The 21,483-nt window shown below is 39.6% G+C and overlaps 1 protein-coding gene across 1 annotated transcript; it reads right to left on the bottom strand.

The window, feature by feature from the left end:
• Nucleotides 1-369: 369 nt before the first annotated feature.
• On the bottom strand, nucleotides 370-8,381 carry LOC308565092 (all-trans-retinol dehydrogenase [NAD(+)] ADH7-like; the record flags this gene model as incomplete). Its single annotated transcript, XM_081153894.1, is given in 6 exon segments — nucleotides 370-497; nucleotides 2,839-2,983; nucleotides 4,984-4,985; nucleotides 4,988-5,249; nucleotides 8,082-8,183; nucleotides 8,355-8,381. Coding segments are annotated over 6 exon segments (666 nt in total).
• Nucleotides 8,382-21,483: the final 13,102 nt, after the last annotated feature.

The raw sequence follows: 21,483 nt of genomic DNA, 5'->3' as shown, positions 1-21,483 counted from the left end.
TAAGTGAACCATTTTTTATTTTTACACTATATTTTTACTGTACGTTTTCCATGTTTAGATATGTTTAGATACATAAATACTTACCATTGTGTTACCATTGCCTACAGTATTCAGAACAGTGACATGCTGTAGAGATTTGTCCCCAGGAGCAATAGGCTAAACCAGGTTTGTGTAAGTGCACCCTATGATGTCTAAATAAGGGCAAAGTCACAAAATGATGCATCTCTCAGAATATATCCCCATTGTTAAGCAACACATGACTGTAATCAAAAATAAAACATGACGGAAATGGGTACATTTATATATATATTACATTTTAAAAGTAGCCAGTGAAATGGAGACAGGATCACCATAAAAAAATAAATACCCCTACCCTAAACAAGAGCAATGCAAATCTTTCATTAATTTTTTTTTTTTAAGGTAAAAGGGGGTTATCAGCTGGTCCAGGTCAAAGTTCCTTGCCAGGAAATCAGTCACTAGTTTTGGAAAACTATCTGCTTTTCCAAGCACATATTTTCTCTTTAGACTTTCCCAAATAATATTTAAATTTTATTATATTTGCTTCTTCTGTCTCCTGCATTTTTACCTTTCCCCTACATTGGACTATTGTCAAGAGCACACAAATAAGCTATTCTCCCATCTTAAGAAACAAAGGCAAAAAAGAAACCCATAAAAAACCTTTCATGACCCCACATCTCCTTCTAGCTGCCCCATATCTCTGTTCCTTTTACTGAAAAACTACTTTACAGAAAAGCTCATCTCCAATTCACGGTTTCCAGTCCCACTTCCTGTCCTGCCATCCTCTCCTGAGCCCACTCAGCTCCCTGCTCTTCAGCTCTTGTCAAGGTCACCCGTGACACAGACACGCTCAGTGCGAGGCCAAAGCTTGTTCTCTTCCCTCAACAATATCCGGAGCACAAAAATGAGAGGCTGCTTGGTACAAACGCGGTTCTTTAGGGCTGGCTCCTTAGAGGAAAGAAGACTTGAACTGACAGACAAACAATAAGAGATTTATGCTGAGCCTCCTCTCTTTGACCATTTGTGCAGTGTGGGGAGATTACAGATTTTTCAGGAATATTAAAAGTAAAATTCATTCATTCAGTAAGTATCTACTGGGCATAGTACCAGGCACCATTTCAGTGGCTGGAAATATAGAAGAGGCAAAATACACCAGGTCCCTGCCCCCTCAAGAAGCATGGGAACCCTCTCATTTTACTGCAGAGACTGACAACGAAAAAGCAGGGATGTGATCCAGTGACAGCAGGAGGAGAAAAAGAGAGTGAGGGCCAGAGGCAGTGCCGGAGGGACAGACAAGGTGGGGAGCGGGAGGGAATGCTGTTTTCTAAAGCTCAGGGAGGGCCTGCCTGATTAGGTGACATCGGGCAAAAACATAAAGGAAATGAGCCAGGCAGGAATCTCGGGAAAGAATATTCCAGGGAGAGGGCAGGGTAAATGCAAAGGTGTTAAAGGGGAGTGTTGGCAAGTGAGAAGAGGGAGGAGGCCAGTGTGGCTGGAGCAGAGTGAGAGCAGAAGAATAGTAGCAGCTGGGGTCAGGGGGCCAGATCATCTGGCTATTGCATGTTTGGGAATTTTATTCTGAGAGAGAAAAGAAGCCATTAGAGGGTTTTGAGAGAGGTGTGATCTGATCTGACTGCCTTTTTAACAGTCACAATCTGGTTGCTCTGTGGGGAATGTTTTAGATGGGGGCAAAGGGTAAGAGAAGGGAGGCCATTTAAGAAGCTACTGTAATGCAGGAAGGAGATGATTATAGCTTGGACAAGTGATGAGGCTCGTGAGAAACAGTGAGATCCTGGTAAATATTTCAGGATTTGCTGAATTATTCACTGCATGGGAGAAAGAGTATAATCCAAGGTTTGGGGCCTGATTAACAGGAATTACGGAGCCATCATTTACTGAGATGAGAAGACTATGAGAAGAGTAAGTTGGGGGTTAGGTCAGAGGTGGCAGCAGGAGTGGTTTGGGGCAGTTTAATTTTGCACATTTAACGAATATCTAAGTGGATATGTCAGGTAGGCAGTTGGGCATATGAGTCTGTAGCTCAGGTGGTGGTCTAGGCTGAAGATATAAACATAAAGCCATGAGACCAGAGGAGATTATCTTGGAAGTACCTGTAAATAAGGAAAAGGTCTGAGGACTGAGCCCTAGGGGACACCAAAGTTGGAGATCTGAGCATATGGAGGCTCCAGCAAATATTTCTGAAAGGAGTGACCATTGAGGTAGGAGGAGAGGAAACAGATCAAGAACAACAAACAACAAAGTAATATCTAAAAGCCAAGTGGACAGAGTGTTGGGGAAATTGGGAGGCATCAGCTTTATCAAATCCTGCCGATAGTTCACATAAGACCAGGACTGAAAATTGACCATTCTGGTGTGAATCTCAATTGTCCCTATAAAATGCAACAATCCCTTTTGGTTGGTTTATTTTGGCTCTGGGTCCAAAATTTTTTTGTTGATGCTATTGAGGATTACTTTTTCATACATGTTCTTGCATATATTGAGAAAAATGGATATAATTAGCACTTCCTATCCAATAAAATGATCCCCATAAAGAGATTGCTGGTGCCTCCCATTAAGGCCTTTCAGGAACTTGAGTTGAAAATGCTAATATTAAAAACGTACCCACCAATATTAGTCTTATATCAAGGTGAGGGATGAGCAATCATCTTTTATATCATTGTGGTCACAGTCTCATGTTAGATAACTTCATACCCATCTTGAGAATCAAGACCTTTAAGGGAGATATGATGAGACAATAGGCTTCTCTCACTCCTCAAAGCAACAGAGTTCAAGTCGGCCCTCCCAGGCCAGAGGCTCCACTGTTCTTACCTCCAAAAATGCATCCTTTCCATGTGCGTCCAGTGAAGAGCAGCATAGGGTTGTAGGTGAACATCTTGGCTGATGGAGGAGCACCTACCACCACACTGGTCCCATAGTTCATATGGCAGGATGCGAGGGCATCAACCTAAGTTTAAAATGAAGGAGGCTATTTGTTTGTCTCATAGTATCACATGGGCTCATAAATGCCCTACATACTCTCACAGTTCTAGTAGTTAGTTCAAGTTTCCAAGTCACGACACTAAATTAGGCCCACATGCCATTTGTTTTCTGCTTGTCTCTTAAAATTCTCAACACGGCTCTAGTCTTAATTTAGTCTTTATAAATTTGCCCTTTAAGGCAGAAAGCAGAAATTGTTGTGATTGGTGTTCAAGACATTTTCAGTGTGCCATGGATGAAAGCTTAGGGGGAAATTCCTGTGATATCAACCAATATCATTATTCCAGATAAGCCTTGGAAAGTCATTTGACTAAACTAAATTGAATTAACTATACTAAATCAATTAACCTAGTGTGGTTTTTTATGTCTAGTGTGAAAATTAAAATATTAAAATGTAAGACAAAGGGGTTTCTCTTTTTTGGTGGCATTTCTGAAACTAACCCCACATTTTCTGGTCATTCATCCATCCGGGTTTTCATTAATACAGCAAGTCCTTGAGTAATGCCATTTCATTCAATATTATCAATAAGAAAAAGCAATTGATTCCTGGCCAGGGCCACTATCTGTGTCTGTGGAGTTTGTACATTCTCCCCACGTCTGCACGGTTTCTTCCAGGGACTCTGGTTTCTTCCCACATCCCAAAGATGTGCACATGCAATGGACTGGCCTGTCTCAATTGTCCCAGTCTGATGAGTGCGGGTGTGGGTGTGAATGCCCTGCTATGGAAGGTTCTCCTGTCCAGAGTGGGCCCCGCCTTGTACTGAGCTACTAGGACAGACCCTGGGCACTCGAGATCCTAAATTGGAACAAGCCGGTTGGAAAATAATTAGTTTAGTAGTTTTAATTAATCTTTCTTAAATGTATTTACAGGCTCACATTTATTTAATTTGTTTAGTATTGGAAGTGTTTTGGGTCTTTATTTAGAATTTTGGTGATGTTTTTGTGAGCAGAAATATGCTATAGGAGCTTAACGCTTGTTTATATCAATTAGTCCATAGCAAAATTGGTTTTGTTATATGTCCTTTCACTTAAAGTTACAGTTTCCAAAAACCTATGGAGAACTTTTAGTGAGAACTTACTGTACTTTTTTGACTAGTTGCTAGATTGTAGCAATGGATGTTGGCATTTTTCAGAGATCAATGTTCATCGATATATCATCTGGAAATCAACAGCCCTAACAATATATCCGATATCTGTAAACGTACCACCTAGAATGATATCTGTTTGTATGGAGTAATTCTAAGCAGCACTAGAAAAGGAGTATGACAACAATGGTAAATTAAAGACTGTTTGTAAATTACCAACAGTATTAAAGTAAATTGAATCTACTACTCAATCATGTGCAAGATTGGCTTTGTGTCATATTTCAGAGTCTCCTTACCCTGCCCCAGGCTGGGACTTCCTTACCCAGAAGCTCTGCACCTGTTTCTACATGGAGGGCTGGTGCTACTGGCTGCCACAATGGAGCCATGTTTGAGAAAGTTGAAGGTTCCTATTCTAAGGGAATTCAGATAAAGGAAAAGAAATCTCAGGTATAAAGAGTGAAAAGTTGGATACATCATAGATTTGGGGGAAGAGACTGCCAAATTTGGAACAGTTCACTTATTTCCCCCTGGATCTCCTCATCTCTCCTCAGGGAGTTACTCTGTGGTGTTTGGCTTGCTGAAGTATAACGGATGGGATCACCTTTGCCAATAAATCCACATATTCAAACAAGGAAGAGAACACAGAAATTTGTTTGGATGGTTGACTACCTTGAACTCTGATCACATGAGAGTGGTGTGATGTGATACCTCAGTCATGCAGACCTGCTCATAAGCTTACGACTTTTTAGACAAAATTGCTTTGTGCTTACCAGTTTTTGCCTAATAAGTATTTCCATAATTATTTGTTAATAAAGCTGTGGAAAATGCCTTGTGCAATCAAATAGCTTGCGTATTGTGTGGCTCCCCTAATCTTCGCTCTCACATTGTTTCAAGATGCCCAACAACTTCAAAAGTGTATCTCACAGTGTTGCCTGTCATTTCTGATAGCACCTCACTGATGGGCTTGGTAGAGTCCTTGGAGCTGATGCAGTCAGTGGCTCCTACTGCAGCAGCCTTGGCCTTCCCAAATTTGTCTTTGTTAAGGTCAATTCCAGTGATCTTGGTTGCACCAGCTGACTTACAGCCCATGATGACTGAAAGGCCAACTCCTCCCAGGCCAAAGACAGCACAAGTGGAACTGGGGGTGACCTGTGAAGAGAAACCTACCTACTACCTACCTGAGACCTTCATTTGGATGTCTCACAGGTATCTCAAGCTGAATATGTATAAAGCTGAATTCTTAAATTTCTTATCCCCTGCCCCTCAAACATTTTTACACCTACTACAATTTTTCATCATTGATCTTTCCTCTCCATTACCTTATATGCAATCCAACAGCAAGTCCTGTTAACTTTACCTGCAAGGTATATTTTAAATCTCTCCAGGTACAAACTTCTGGTTGTCTTCTCCCAGTGGTGTCCCATGAACAGAGCTTAATTCTCCCAGGGATGATCTATGACAACACACGTGTGTCAACTAGAGAAATTCACTCAAATCTTGGTGTCAGCGTTTCTATTGGGGAACATAGATGTGACCTCAGCTACTCAGACCCCAGCACCAGCTGATGGCTCAAAGCCCCAGGCACTCAAAAAACGCATTCACCATAAACCACAGCGTTAGCATAAACTATCTGGCATAGCCCAAGGTCTCAGGTACAAAGACACTCATATCAGGCAGAATACTCCAAAGATTCAAAAGTTATCTCCCAGGAGCTGATCAAGCCAGTCCTGAAGACCTCTGGAATGGTCAGACACAGATTTTTATTAAAGAACACTACAGGGATCAGAGTAGTGAAGAAAAACAATAGCAAAAAGTAGAACCTTATAATATTTTAAATTACTAAAATATTTTAAAATTATGTACATTTAACACTTTTATTTTAGACTTTTACCATAATGATATGGAAAATTTACTATCGCTATTAATTTCTAGGTGCTATTCTTTAGAACAGGAAAGTTGGGAAAGGGAGAAAAGTTGTTGGTTTATTATTGTTGTTGGTTTTGGTTCTTGGTTTTTTGGGTTTTGCTGCTGTTGGGTTTTTGTTTTCGTTTTTGTTTCTCTGGGTAGAGGGAACAATCTGAAGTTAGCAGAGATTAGAGCCATGATCCATTTAAAGGCTCAGAGGCAGGGTGACTGGAGGGTTAAGAAACTGTCAGTTTACAGTTGGATGACTGGAACCTAGGGAGAATTGTTTAGAGGTACAGTTCCTTAATGATTAAAAATATAACACTTCATAGTCACCATAGCCTAAAGCTTACTAGAGATTAAATAAAAAAGCACTATAGTGCGGAATAGAGACTTTTTCCATACCTTCCTGGAGCTTATCGCCTAATAAGTAAAACTAAAGATATAAGACTTTGAGATTTAGGACACATACTATTAATGAAGCAGTCATGTTCCCTTGAATAATGGAAGAAGTTTCTGTTAGATGGAATAGAGAGAAAAACAAGAACTTCTCTGAGCAAGCAGGTGATTTTAAACTTAGTGATGTTAAGGCACCAATCACATAAGGGCTCAGGAGATGAGTATTCCAGACAATCAGAATATATGTGTAAATGCCTCCATGCAGGAACAGCTCAGCAGGCTTCAGGATCCTGAAAGAGGCAAGTGTGGCTGGATCACAGTGGGTGAGATGATTTTGTTCTAAGTATGAAAACTACTGAAAGATTTTTGGCCAAAAAAGTAATGTGGTCCTATTTGTTTTATAAAATTAATTTGGCTTGCAAATGGAGAATTATTAGAGATGGTCAAGAAGATTAATGAGAACAACAGAAGGGAGGCCATAGCATCTGTTCAGTCAAGAGGAATTGTGTTCCCACCTCCAAATTCATATGTTGAAGTCCCACCTCCAAATTCATATGTTGAAGTCTTAACCCCCAGTACCTCAGAATGTGATCTTATTAGGAGATAGGGTCTTTACAGAGGTACCCAAGTTAAAATGAGGTGATTAGGGTAGGCCTAATCCAACATGACTGGTGTCCTTATAAAAAGGGGAATTTGGACACAAAGACTGGCATAAGTGGAAGACACTATGAAGGGACACAGTGAGAAAATAGCCAAGGAAAGCTGCCTGGAACAGATCCTTTGCTCACAGCCCTCAGACAAAAACAATCCTGCCAGCACCTTGATATTGGGCTTCCAGTCTCGAGAATGTCAGACAATAAATTTTCTATTTAAACCACTTAGTCTTAAACTCATTTCTGTTTAAGCCATTAAGTCTCATACTCACTGAAGATTCTGAACCTAATACCAATCATCATGTGTGAGCCCTCTCATCAAGTGATTTACAATATTGTTGCCTCTGGCTCTCTTTGAATCTCAGTGTCTGTCTATAGTAAATGGGTGCTTTATGATAGAACCAGAATACAGATGTTACCATGTGGCCAGCATAAAAGTAGATTTTTATAGCCAGGCTCTCTTAGGACTCTTAATGAAAGGTAAAGGGAATGTTGTGCAAGAAGGTGAGGGACAAAGTCTTACTGTCACTACAGTGCACATGTAAGAGAAGGTCCAAGAAAGACTGTCAGCAACACCTACTCAACAACCTGGTGTCCAAACCAATGGTTAGGCTCTGTCCAAAGGAATGGGGGAAACACTCCAGGAAGTTGTTTCTCTAGGCACAAATGAGTTTCTCATTCTTTGGGAAAAGTAAATAATCTCAATACTATCTGACTTTGAGAAGATTTTTTTTTAAGTTATTAGTCATGATTCCTAATCATTTTTTATCAGAATCTTATCAATAAAAATTCAACAAATAAAAGTGTTAATAGAGCAGACTAGTAGTGTTGTTTTTAATGGATAATTGTCATTATTTTCACATCCAGTATGACAATATCTTTAATAATAAACAAGAACCAGTAAGAGAATTAATATACAACATTTAGGAAACATCTCCTTATTTAAGAATCCAACCTCACAACAATGATTTACTCAATAAAGGTGTGATAACATTTTAGGCTTATGTACTCTAAGGCTCATTACCTTAATCCGAACTTCTTTAGCCTTTGATAGGGCAACTTCTATTTCCTCAATGGAAAACAGTTTATTTGGCTCCCATAACACAGCTGCTTTGCATTTAATAACCTAAGAAATTGGTGAGAGTTGCAATGGGTCATAATTATGTCTTCACAAATACAGATTCCCCAAATTTAAAAAAATATATCTAACAAAGATTTCATATAATATTCTAATTTGCCCAGGATGATTTTCATAAAAAACTAGAATTGTAATCCTTAGAGATCATCTTGTGAGCACCTGTTTTGATGTATGAGAAGCCCACATGATGGATCCCACATGATGGATCCATGGTCACATAGCACATGAGAAGCAGGGCTGGACTAGATCTGGGCTACAGCCTCTTCAGCCCTTTGCTATTTTTGCTTGTGGTCACATAATATTTTACTAAATCAGGTACTACAGTTTCAAATTAACAAAACTGTTGTCTTTGTATCACTTATTCACAAGGACAACTCTATAAAACCAAATTTTATTTGCTAATTTTTCTGCAAGAATTTAAGCCAGTATTTAAGTGCTGTATAATCATGTTGCAATGGGGAAGAAATTTAAAATGAGCATGCTAGAGATGAAGGAAGCCATGAATGTCATGAAGTATATAGACTGAGTTCCTGGGTGACTCAACCTGGAACTTTTCATCTCTGTATCCCTGTTTTGGCACCTAGCCCAGTGTTTGCATCTTATTGGTCTTGATAATTATGCAAGTTACAGCTTCTCATCTTACAGAAGAGGAAATAGGGTGGAGATACTCAAGGACTAGCCTCCAGTGTTCAAGCAAATTGTTTTTGCTGAGATTATCAAATTCTAAGAGTGAGAGAGAGAGAAAAACTCTATCTTCCCACACCCAAATCTGTCTAGAAATCCTATAAAATATTATAATTAATTTGTGCAGATGCAAAATGAGTTATCCCTCATCTTAGTTGTCAACTAATGCAACACTCCTGCAGGGCTCCTTTAGAAGGTTACATGGCTCTTTTAAAAACATTAAACTTGAGAAATACTGTGCTAGAAACAGATGGGTGGCTGAAAGCCATCAGTGACTCAAACTAGTATTAATCCTAAGCCTCCCTCAGGAAAATGTTTTGGGTCACAGTGTAATGTGGCCCAATGTTGAAATTAGAATTGTACACCACAATTTCACACTAATTCCAACTGGATTAAGAGTTGAGATTTGTTTTTAAAATCAAATTATTTATCAGTAAAGACATAAATATTAAATATATGGAGCATGGAGGGAGTTTTACCTTAAGAATGATAGGAAAAAGTCATAAAGGAAACTTCCAAAAATGAAAATTTTATATATTGAGAAACAGTAACTAAATCTGCCAAATTTAACTAATTTAAGCCAGAGTCTGAGGAAAAGAATCCTTACAGCAAAAATGAAAAAATAAACATTTTTATACATACAATGCTTAATTAAATTTCTAAGGAAAACATGAAGACATTCACTCCTCCTACTCCTGCCTTCCCATGTACCATACTCACACCCAGAGACATGCAAGAATAAGGGGGAAATTTCAAGTTAATAAATATATCGTGAAGTGCTCATTCTCCTCTGTTATAAAATGGCCTTTTTGAAGAGGGAAGAAGGCTGCACTCTTGACAAGAAGCAGAGCGCCCTTGCTCCCAGCTGAGGACTGGATTTACCACTAAAATACTGCATAAACAGCTGAGAAAAACAAGAGAAATATACCTGAGTGGACATATTTCAAGTAAGGAGCACTGAAGAAACATCATAGAGTCTGGTAAGAGGGGGACATAGAAGGAGGGAGTCCCTCTGAAGCCTGTGCTGGGCTCCGAGGCCAGAGGGTTAGAGGCTAAAAAGCTCCCTCCCCTTGGGAGTGTGGACTGGCCTCCAAAAGCAGGGATCCCACACCCCGAGAGCAGAGGGGAAGGGAAGGAGCACCCCACGCACAGACCAGAGGGAGCCAGAGGAACAGTGTGCCTGCGAGGAGGGGACCGCTCCTTCCCAGTGAAACAACGCACCTAATGGCAGCACCTGGGACAGGGGATTTTCAACCTAGAAGCTGACCACAGGGGGAGGCTGTTCTGCAGGGGGTGGCTTCCAAATAAAAAGGGGCCAGAGGGCTGCACTCAGCAGTGACCTACAGGGACCCTCCACCTTCCTGTAAAGCATTGGGTAGAAGCCCAGAAAGCATTTGATCTGTGTGGCACGGGGAAGGGGAAGAGAGTCCTCCCCCCCCCCCCCCCCCAGAGAGGGACCAGAGTTGCCAGTGGGGCAGGTAGGGTCTCCAGCCCCCAGAGCTGCTAATGGGGTGAATCAGATTTTGACCTGCTCTGAGGGGAGCTGGGATAGCGCACAAGGAGCTGCCCCAGCTTCACTGAGATCAGCTGTGCAGGAGACCTGCTAGATTTCAGGAGGCTCTGAGTTATGGTGGTTCTGTATTTTAGTTGTAATTTTGATGTGGTTGTGGGAGGCAGTGGGTACAGCTGTTACCTACAGTGCCATCTTGTTTGCTCTCTCTGTCTTCCTGTCTATGTTTGAGCGTTTGTTTGTGTTTGTCTATTTAATTTGTATTTTTAATTTTTCAACCATTTTCCTATTCCTATCCTCTACCCTCAGTTTTTTGCTTACCCTTCTTTCCTTTCAAAATCTTTTCTCTGCCCATTTTATTTCCCAGTAGCTTCTCTACTTTTAACTTTTTACCTTATTTTATTATTTTATTTTACTATTAGCAATAATACCCTTCTCTCTCACTTTTTTTTTTCTTCAGCATTTGTGTTCTCATTTCACTCTCCCAATTCTACTTTCTCTTTGGTTGTTTTCATTGTGATTGTCAGGATATTTTGTAAGTTACTGTTGTGTTTTGTTTTGCCCTGTCAGCACCTGTACAACAGCTCACACGGTGTAGTTGTGGCTGAACCTCAAAGTTAGCCAACCTGAGAGGAAGGTCTTCCCATGAACAGGTCAACAACAATCTAGACCCAATCATAACAGGAGAGCCCAAATAAACCCACAAAGGGACACCCACAAAAGGGACATGCCTAGAGCATATAACTCAGAAGTACAAGGAAAATGCACCTCTGGGCTCCACTGGACATACGCTACAAAATCCCACCCCACAAAACTGGGAGACAGCAAATATATCTAATATATAGATACAAACACTAAGAGTCACTAAAGTGCGGAGACAAAGAAACAACCCCCAAATTTTTTAAAAAAAGGAAAAATCGCCGGAAAAAGACCTTGAAAAGATGGAGTTAAGCAAGTTATCAGAAATAAAGTTCAGAGTAACGGTTACAAAGATGCTCAAGAAAATTGCTAAGAACCACAAGACACTTAATGGGAAGATCCAGTAACTTAGTGAAAGCTTCATCAGCATGAAAAAATATATAGATATGATAAATAACAACCAGGTAGAAATGAAGACTAGTATATCTGATTTCAAGAATAAGCTGGAAGGAATTAAAAGCAGGCTCAATGAAGCAGAGGATAGAATAAGTGAATCAGAAGATAAGGTAGGAAAAAACACTCAATCAGAGCAGCAAAAAGAAAAAACGCTTAAAAAGCATGAAAACAGTTTAAGGGAATTTGGGGACAACATGAAGTGAAACAACATTCACATTATAGGGATAACAGAGGGGGAGGAAAGTCAGCAATGGATAGAGAACTTGGTAGAAGAAATAATGACAAAAACTTCCCTAACCTGGTGAAGGAGAAAGCCACACAAGTTCAGGAAGCATGGATGGTTCTAAACAAGAGGAAGCCAAAGAGACCCACTCCAAGACACATCATAATTAAAATGGCAAATGTTAAGGACAAAGAGAGAATATTAAGGGCTGCAAGAGAGAGACAAGCAGTTACTTACAAGGGAGCCTGCATAAGGCTGACAGCAGAATTCTCAATAGAAACACTTCAGGCCAGAAGGGAGTAGCATGAAGTTCTCCACGTAATTAAAAGCAAGAACCTGCAACCAAGACTGCTTTATCCAGCAAGGATATCATTTAAAATTGAAGGTGAAATAAACAGTTTCGCAAATAAAAGAAGGCTAAAGGAGTTTCAGTACCATCAAACCAGCATTGTAAGAAATGCTAAAAGGACTGCTTTAATAAGAAAAAGGAAGATTGAGAGAAAGGTACATCAGCAAAAAGGGAAAAAATGGCATTAAATAAATATATATTGATAATAACCTTAAATGTAAATGGATTAAATGCTCCAATCAAAAGACATAGGCTAGCTGAATGGATAAGAAAATATGACCCATATATATGCTGTCTACAAGAGACCCAGCTGAGAGCAAAAGATTCACATAGGCTGAAAGTTAAGGATGGAAAAAAATATTTCATGCAACTGGAAACAAAACAAAAAAAGCTGGAATAGCAATACGTATTTCTGACAAAACAGACTTCAAAATAAAGACTATAACAAGAGACAAAGAGGCCACTACATGATACTAAAGGGATCAATCCAACAGGAGGAAATAACCCTTATAAATATATATGCACCCCAATATAGGAGCATCTAAATATATAAAAAATTCTTGTGGACTTTAAGGGGGAGATCGAGGGTAACACAATCATAGTGAGGGACTTTAACACCCCACTGTCATCATTGGACAGGTCATAAAGACAAAAAATCAACAGGGAAATAGAGACCATGAATGACACACTAGACCTAATGGATTTAATTGACATTTACAGAACATTTCATCCCAAAGCAGCAGAATATACATTCTTCTCAAGTGCACATGGAACATTCTCAAAAATAGACCACATGTTAGGGCACAAAACAAGTCTCTACAAGTTCAAGAAGATTGAAATCATATGAAGCATCTTCTCAGATCACAATGGCATGAAACTAGAAATCAACCACTATAAAAAAAACCTCAAAAATATTCAAACATATGGAGGCTAAATAGCATGTTATTAAACAATGAATGGGTACCAATGAGATCAAAGAAGAAATCAAACACTTCCTGGAAAAAAAAGAAAATGAATAGACAACAACCCCAAATCTATGGGACACAGTAAAAGCAGTCCTGAGAGGAAAGTTCATAGCATTACAGGTATACTTCAAGAAACAAGAAAAAGCTCTACTAAACCTGCTAACACAACAACTAAAAGTATTAGAAAGAGACCAGAAAGTAAAGCCCGAGGAAGTAGAAGGAAGGAAATAATAAAGATCAGAGCAGAAATTAATGACAGAGAGACTAAGAAAACTATACAAAAAAATCAATGAAACCAAGAACTGGCTCTTTGAAAAGATAAACAAGATTGATGAACCTGTAGCCAGACTCACCAAGAAACAAAGAGAGAGGATCCAAATAAATAAAATCAGAAATGAAAGAGGTGATATAACAACTAACCCAATAGAAATACAAGGGATTGTAAGAAAACACCAAGAGCAACTATCTGCCAACAAATTGAACAACCTGGGTGAAATGGACAAATCCCTAGAAGCAAATTCCTAGAAGCAATCTTCCCAAAGCTGACTCAGCAAGAATCCAAAAAACTGAATAGGCCAATAACAACGAATGAAATTGAAGCAGTAATCAAAAAACTCCCAGCAAACAAAATTCCCGGACCAGATGGATTTACAGGCAACTTTTACCAAACATTCAAAGAAGAATTAACACCTATCCTCCTCAAACTATTTCAAAAGATCCAAGAGGAAGGAACACTTCCAAACTCTTTTTACAAGGCCAGCATTAGCCTAATTCCAAAACCAGATAAAGACACTACAAAGAAAGAGAATTACAGGCCAATATCCCTGATGAACAAAGATGCTAAAATCCTCAATAAAATACTAGCAAACCAGATCCAGCAATACATTAAAAAGATCATACACCACGACCAAGTGGGATTTTTTTCCAGGGATGCAAGGCTGGTATAATATTCAGAAATGAATACATGTGATACACCACACAGACAAAATGAAGGACAAAAATCATATGTTCACATCAATAGATGCAGGAAAAGCATTTGACAAAATCCAGCACCCATTTTTGATAAAAACTCTCAGTAAAGTGGAAAAGGGGCACATACCTCAATGTAATAAAGGATATATACAACAAACCTACAGCCAACATCATACTCAATGGTCAAAAACTAAAACCATTTCCCTTAAAAACAGGAACAAGACAGGGACAGGGTTGTCTGCTTTCACCACTCTTATTCAATGTAGTACTGGAAGCCCTTGCCACAGCCATCAGACAGGAAGAAAACATAAAAGGTATCCAAATTGTAAAGGAGGAAGTAAAACTGTCATTATTTGCAGATGGCATGATATTGTACATAGAAATCCTAAAGACTCCACCAAAGTACTACTAGATTTGATAAATGAATTTGGCAAGGTAGCTGAATACAAAATTAACATCTGAAAAAAACGGTAATTTTATGCACCAAACTCTCAGAGAAACTAAAAAAGCAATACCACTTACCATTGCAACTAAAAAAAATAAGATACTTAGGAATAAACTTAATCAAGGAGGTAAAAGACCTATACTCGGGAAACTACAGGACACTGAGAAAAGAAATAGAGGAAGATATAAACAAATGGAAGAACATACCATGTTAATGGATTGGAAGAATTAATATCATTAAAATGCCCATACTACCCAAAGCAATCTATAGATCCAACGCAATTCCTATTAAAATACCAACAGTATGTTTCACAGAGCTAGAACAAATATTCCAAAAATTTAAATGGAAGTGAAAAAGACTCTGAATAGCCTCAGCAATCCTGAGAAAGAAGAACAGAGGTGGAGGGATCACTTTACCAGATATCAAACTATACTACAAAGCCATCATAATCAAAACAGCCTGGTATTGGTACAACAATGGACATGTAGATCAATGGAACAGAACAGAGACCCCAGAAATAGACCCATGCCATTATGGTCAGTTAATATTTGACAAAGGAGGCAAGAGTATCTAATGGAGTAAAGACAGTCTCTTCAGTAAGTGGTGCTGGGAAAACTGGACAGAAACATGCAAAAAAATGAAACTAGATCACCAAGTTACTCCATACACAAGAATAAATTCAATGTGGATAAAAGACTGAAATGTAAGTTGTGAAACCATAAAAATCCTGGAAGAAAACAGGCTCTAAAGTCACGGACATCTCACGTAGTGGAATTTTCACTGATACATCCCCTAAAGCAAGAGAAACTAAAGAAAAAATAAATGGGACTACATCAAACTAAAAAGCTTCTGCACAGCAAAAGAAAACAGCCTCAAACTACAAAGTAACCCCGCGATATGGAGAACATATTTGCCAAGGATGCATCTGATAAGGGGCTAATTTCCAAAGTGTACAAAAACACATACAACTCAACAAGAGGAAGACAAAAAATCTAAGTAAAGAATAAGCAAAAGCCCTAAATAGGCCTCCAAAGAGGACATACAGATGGTCAAGAGACATGAAAAAATGCTCAGCGTCGCTAATCATCAGAGAGATGCAAATTAAAACCACAATGAGGTATCACTTCACACCTGTCAGAATGGCACCATCAACTAATCAACAAATGACATGTGCTGGGGAGGGTGTGGAGAAAGAGGAACCCTGGTACACTGCTGGTGGGAATGCAGACTGGTGCAGCCACTATGGAAAACAGTATGCAGGTTCCTCAAAAAATTAGAAATGGAACTGCCTTTTGACCCATTGATCCCCCTTCTAGGAATATATCCTAAGAATTCTGAAAGACTAATCAGAAAGAATATATGCACCCCTATGTTCATAGCATCACAATTTACAATAGCTGAGATCTGGAAACAGCCCAAGTGCCCATTAGTAGATGAGTGGATAAAAAAGCTGTGGGACATTTACACCATGGGATACTATGCTGCTATAAGAAGGACCTCGTACCATTGGGACAGTATGGATGGACCTGGAGAAAATTATACTAGCGAAATAAGCCAGGCAGAGAAAGACAAATATCACATGATCTCACTTATATGTGGAATCTAAAGAACATAATGAACTGATGAACAAAATAGATTGAGTGACATAGAAGCATGGAACAGACTGACGAATCTCAGAGGGAAGTTGGAGGGAGTGGGTGGGGAGAGATTAACCAAAGAATTTATAAGCATATATGCATAACCCATGGACACAGACAATAGTGTGGTGAAGGCCTGGGGTGAGGAGTGGGTGTGGGATTGAAGGGGTCAATGGGGAAAAAGGGGACATCTGTAATATTTTGAACAATAAATAATAAATAAATAAAATGGCCTTTTTAATGAAAATAATGACATATTCTATTAAAAGTTGATAATGACTTTTTACTTAAATAAAATACACAGTAGTATCAAAGGGATGGTGAAATAGGCACTGTTATTTATGTCAATGCTTTTGAAAAATAATTTGCAGTATACATCAGGACATCAGGATACTTAAAATGTTTTCTTTTATTCTTGCAGATAGTGACATTTTTAGCAAATTTATTAAGATATCTTTGAGATCTAAAAATTGTACATATTTATGGAATATAATGATGTTTTGAGATATAGATATATATATATAGATATATATAGATATATATCTATATATATAGTCAAAAGATCACCACAAGTTAAATAACATATTCATCACTTCTATGTGGTTACTATGGTGTGTGTGTGTGTGTGTGTTTGTGTGTGTGTTGAGATTTAACTTAAGATTTATCCTCGTAGCTAATTTCAATATAATATTGTTAACTATAATTACCATGCTGTACATTAGATTTGCAGAACTTATTCATCTTGCATAACCAAAACTTTGTACCCTACTTAAGAATATTTTGACATTTTCACCCTATAATTCCATATTTTAAAATCTACTTTAATAAAATGCTAAATTCAGAAAAATTCTAATATAGATTAGAAATCATCATAGCACTATTTATAAAGGGAAATATGTAAACAATATGTGCAAACAAATATGTAAATAATAATAGAGAAATGATTAAATAAACTGTGGTAAATCTCAATGTAATATAGTAAGTGTTGTAGGTCTAATTTAACATATATTTTGCCTAATTCAGAGTCAGCAGTTATAATTACTAATTCTCATCATAAAAACAAATTAAATCCACCAGGTAAAAGCCCCACCAGTCATTCAGGCTTGAGTGTGAGCCATTGTTTTAGCTGCAAACACTGAAGAAACCAGGCATGTCTTGCAGGTATCATCACACAAAGTTAAGCAGGTATGGACAAAACGGGCATTCTGAGTCTCAGCCTTCAAACCAAAGAAACCAAACTTTATCTCAGCAATGAAAGGTTGTTTACTCATGAACAAAGGCAAAGGATTACCAACATGGGTGGTGCCAGTTCAAATACAAAAATACTCATTTGGTAAACTCCCTCTTAAGGCCTTGGCACAACCTTGTAACATATTAATCTAAAAAAACAAAATTTTATTTTAAAAAGTGTTATTGAGTGAGGTTTAATGTCTGCATAATCTTTATGGTCCTAATCCCTTCTCCAGGAGAACTGATTGGATGATAAAATGTCAAAAACTGCAACGTGGAAGGTAACCTATTTTTTTAAAAAGTTGAGCTGAAAGAGTTCACAGTAGGCTTGGGTAATATAGCACATCAGTCCTAATTTGAGGTTTGGAGAAGCTGCAGCTAACTCTCTGCTGCAAATCTTTTCACAGTGTTTCTATGAAATTCTGGGGCCAAATATTTCAGGGTCCTGAATCTCTTAAATGCTGTGAGCTTGGTCAACTCCAAAAGTTTCCAAGAGCCTCCAAGAAAACATGCATATCTCTAAGTACCCATGCAACTCTAATTTTTCTAGGATAGAATACACCAAAAAGAACTTTGAGAGTCTCCTGCAGGAGTAAGGGCTTTGGTGTCAGATACACCTAGTTCAGGACCTGGAGCCTTGGGGGCAAATGCAAGATTTCAGCTACCACATTTGTAAAATGGAAATAACCATCAATAAGTTGCACACATGTCCTGCGGATCAGTGGTAAGGATCTTAAGGCACTTCTATACAGCCTGGATCATAATAATAGCAAATAGGCCCGGCCTGTGTGGCTCAGCCATTGAGCATCGAACTATGATCCAGGAGACTGAGGTTCGATTCCCAGTCAGGGCATATGCCTGGGCTGCCGACTTGATCCCCAGTGAGGGATGTGCACTGATATGCAGCCAATCAATGACTCTCTCATCACTGATGTTTCTATTACTCTCCCTCTCCCTTCCTCTTTCTGAAATCAGTGAAGATTTTTTTTTTTAATAGTAGCAAATAGGATTATTATCAATTTGGTTCCCATTGGTAACCAAAAGTTTACATTTTTAAAATACTTAAAATGTAACTACGTGGAACAAAATGACCTGGAGTCCAGGTTCAGTAAAACTGTCTTGCTGAAATCAACTGTGCGGACCCAGAAGCCTCCGCTGAGAGCTTGGAGCTCAGACTCTTCTCCTTCTGGAGGTGCTACCAGATATTCAGGTGGAATCAAGGGGGCAGAATATGATCCACATGTGTGTTTGCCCAGGACTGAGGGGGTTCTTAGGATACAGGAAAGTTGGTGCTAACCCCAGGAGAGTCCCAGGCAAATGAGGGCTGTCACCTGTGCACACCCTGAATCACCTCAAGTCCGTGAGTGTGTGGGGTCCACGAGGTCATGTCAGCTTCCGAGCATCAGCCCTCCTCTCTAACAGCCCTTCAGTGACAGCCTCTGTCATGGGCACAATTCTGATCCCACCCCCCCCCCACCCCCCCACCCCCAGTCTCAGAGGACAGCAGGGAAGAGAAAATGGCTATTGCAGTCAGAAGTAGGTGAAATACCAGCTCCAGCAGAGACTGGTAAGTGCTGTGGCAACACACTCAATGCTCTGAACTTTACAACTGCAAGGCATGTCTTGGGCCTGAGGTCGTGTGTGGAAGTGTTTATGAACTGTCAAACACTCAAAAAACAAAAATCACAGTAAGTGATATCTCTAAGACTGAGTGAATAAGAAAAGGGCCATTGTGTGCAGGGGGAAATGGCCCCTAGTTTTTTGCTGAATCATTCTTACTAGCAGAAATAGTTATGCAGTTTTAACACTGAGCAGCACAAAACTGGTAGTCACCAGGAATCACCATGAACACTAACTTTTGCTCTGCCTTAGCCAACGCCAAACATTCTGGGTGAGGTTTCATTCTGGCCTTTGTTCCAAAAGTTTTCCCTCGCCAACACTTCAACACAGGTGGCTGCAGGCTGGAACCCATCCTTTGATCCTTGAGCTCTGCCAAGCCCTGTGAGAACCAGGCCTTGCTGGAAAGCAGGGTCAGGTGGGGATTCCGCAGCTCTGCCCAGATTTGGCAAACCTTTTCCAGGCTCATTGGGCCAGCTCTCAGCACTGCTGTGTGAGATGGTGCTGGGCAGTCTCAGAAATTTTCTTCTGCATGCACGCGTGCCCATGAAAAGAATCCAACGCAGATTTTTCATAAGGCAAGGGCTGCACCTCTGCTCCACATGAACTCTCCATTGTTCTGAGCTCACCAACGAACTACGCTGGCTGACCAGAGTTTCCATTCAAGGAGATCGGGAATTGTGCAAAAGTATCAATAAATAAATGAAAAAGCCCACAGAGAAATCGGTTGTGCCATGTGTCTGGCTGAGTACAATAGGAAAATAAGTCAGGGCACCAAGGCCTGGCCATCCTTCACCACACAGAGGAGCCCAGGGGCTGTTCCTCACAGAACTGTCCCAGCAACTGGAAGCGAGTGTGGCTGAGAACTGGAAGCAGAAGCCTCGGGGGGGAAGGAAGGCATGGCTCTAGAAGGCACTGTGTGCACAGTCAAGTCCAGGGATTTGTTCTCTCTCGGCATCTATATCCAGAGCTCCCCACAGGGCTTCTCAGTAAACACAGGAGGATTCCAGAATGTCAACTCCAGAAGTGGCTGCAGACCTTCTCCACTGCAGAGTCCACTGCAGACGTCCCGGGGGCCAGGGCAGGCGGGTGAGGAGGCTCATCAGCCTCATGCCATCTCAACTCGCAGAGTCTTGCTTTAACCTGTTTTGTGTTGGCAAGCCTGTGGGGAAAAGTTTTCTCTGGGCCTGTGTGGGAGGGGGAAAGAACTGTCTTGTGTTTTCTGCAGCATAGAAGTAGAAACATGAATGAAACTTTTAAAACTATTTGCCCTCAGTCTAAGGAAGAATTTTCCAATATTTAATGGGTTGACTAAGTTTTTGAGCTGCTCACCGTTAAAAGGGCAGGGAGATCTGCAAGTAAGAGTACAGAGCAAACTCCTGCATTGTTGGGGAGGTCAGACTAGCCTTAGTATCATCTAAGACAGGAACATACGAACTGATCATGGGAAAGGCAAGGACCAGAAGAGACAGCACACTCGTGGGTGTGAGCCCATGGAGGTCACTGTGAACTCCTTCCTTCTGTCAATGCACTGCTGTTTCTGCTCCTGGAAATGGGAAGCCAAGCCTGAGTCAACATATCTCAGCAGGTAAACTTCAGGGTCCTTGGGGTCTAAGTCTTATAAAACAATCATATAATGTTAACCTTGAAATGTAGGCTTGTCTGCAAGGAGGGGTGAGGAAAGTGAAAGGGAGGAAGAGAGGATACACAAAGACTTAAATTGTATAAAAACCATAGTGTATTTTTTTTATCTTAACACTCAACTTCTTAACTGTTTTTTCCATCCACCTGAATCAATGAAAGCTTTTGCAGACACAATGGGAATGCTGCTCTCACAGTGAATCAGCTATTTCTGTGTGTGCTGCTCCACCCAGCCCCTCTTTGTGTGTTATATCATCTTTAGATGGTTAGAGAGTAGATACAGGATAATGTTGAATCCCAGCTACATGGGATTCTGTAATAGGATGAGGTTATCTGGCATCTAGAAATGTCTCTGCTTTGCAAGTTCAAGAACTTAATTTTATGAGTATGCCTAAATTTGATTAGATCCTGAAGGCTGATTCACATGCATCACACTCATGAAAAATTGATAAGCTAGATACCAATTTATTAATTTATAATTTACTAATTAATAATGCTTGGCACTATAACTTTGAACAGTCTACACAAGGATCATGATGGACAGGTGTAATATTCAAAATATTTATCATGGGCACCTACTAATGAGAATGGATCCACAATCCATTATACTAGATGCCAGTTGGCTTGCAATTTCAGGTCACATTAAAAAGATGTCACTTCTAGAAATGGGGGCAAGAGTTAATATTGAGTAACCCCACTACCTGCCAGACACTAAAATAGTATTCTCAAGTTAATTTGTGGTGATGTTTGCAAATATCTGTGAATGTACAAAATAATTGAATGGTATCCTTTAAATGAATGAATTGCATGGTAGGTGAATTATATATCAATAAAGCTGTTTTAAAGACAGAAATTGGCATAGTGTATTTTTTAAAATTTATCTTTATTGTTGAAAGTATTACAGATATCTCCTTTTTTTT

Source organism: Miniopterus schreibersii (assembly GCF_964146895.1).
Source record: "Miniopterus schreibersii genome assembly, chromosome: 1".
NCBI lineage: Eukaryota > Metazoa > Chordata > Mammalia > Chiroptera > Miniopteridae > Miniopterus > Miniopterus schreibersii.
The sequence above is the reverse complement of the archived record's forward strand: the minus strand, read 5'-3'. Positions and strand labels throughout refer to the sequence as shown.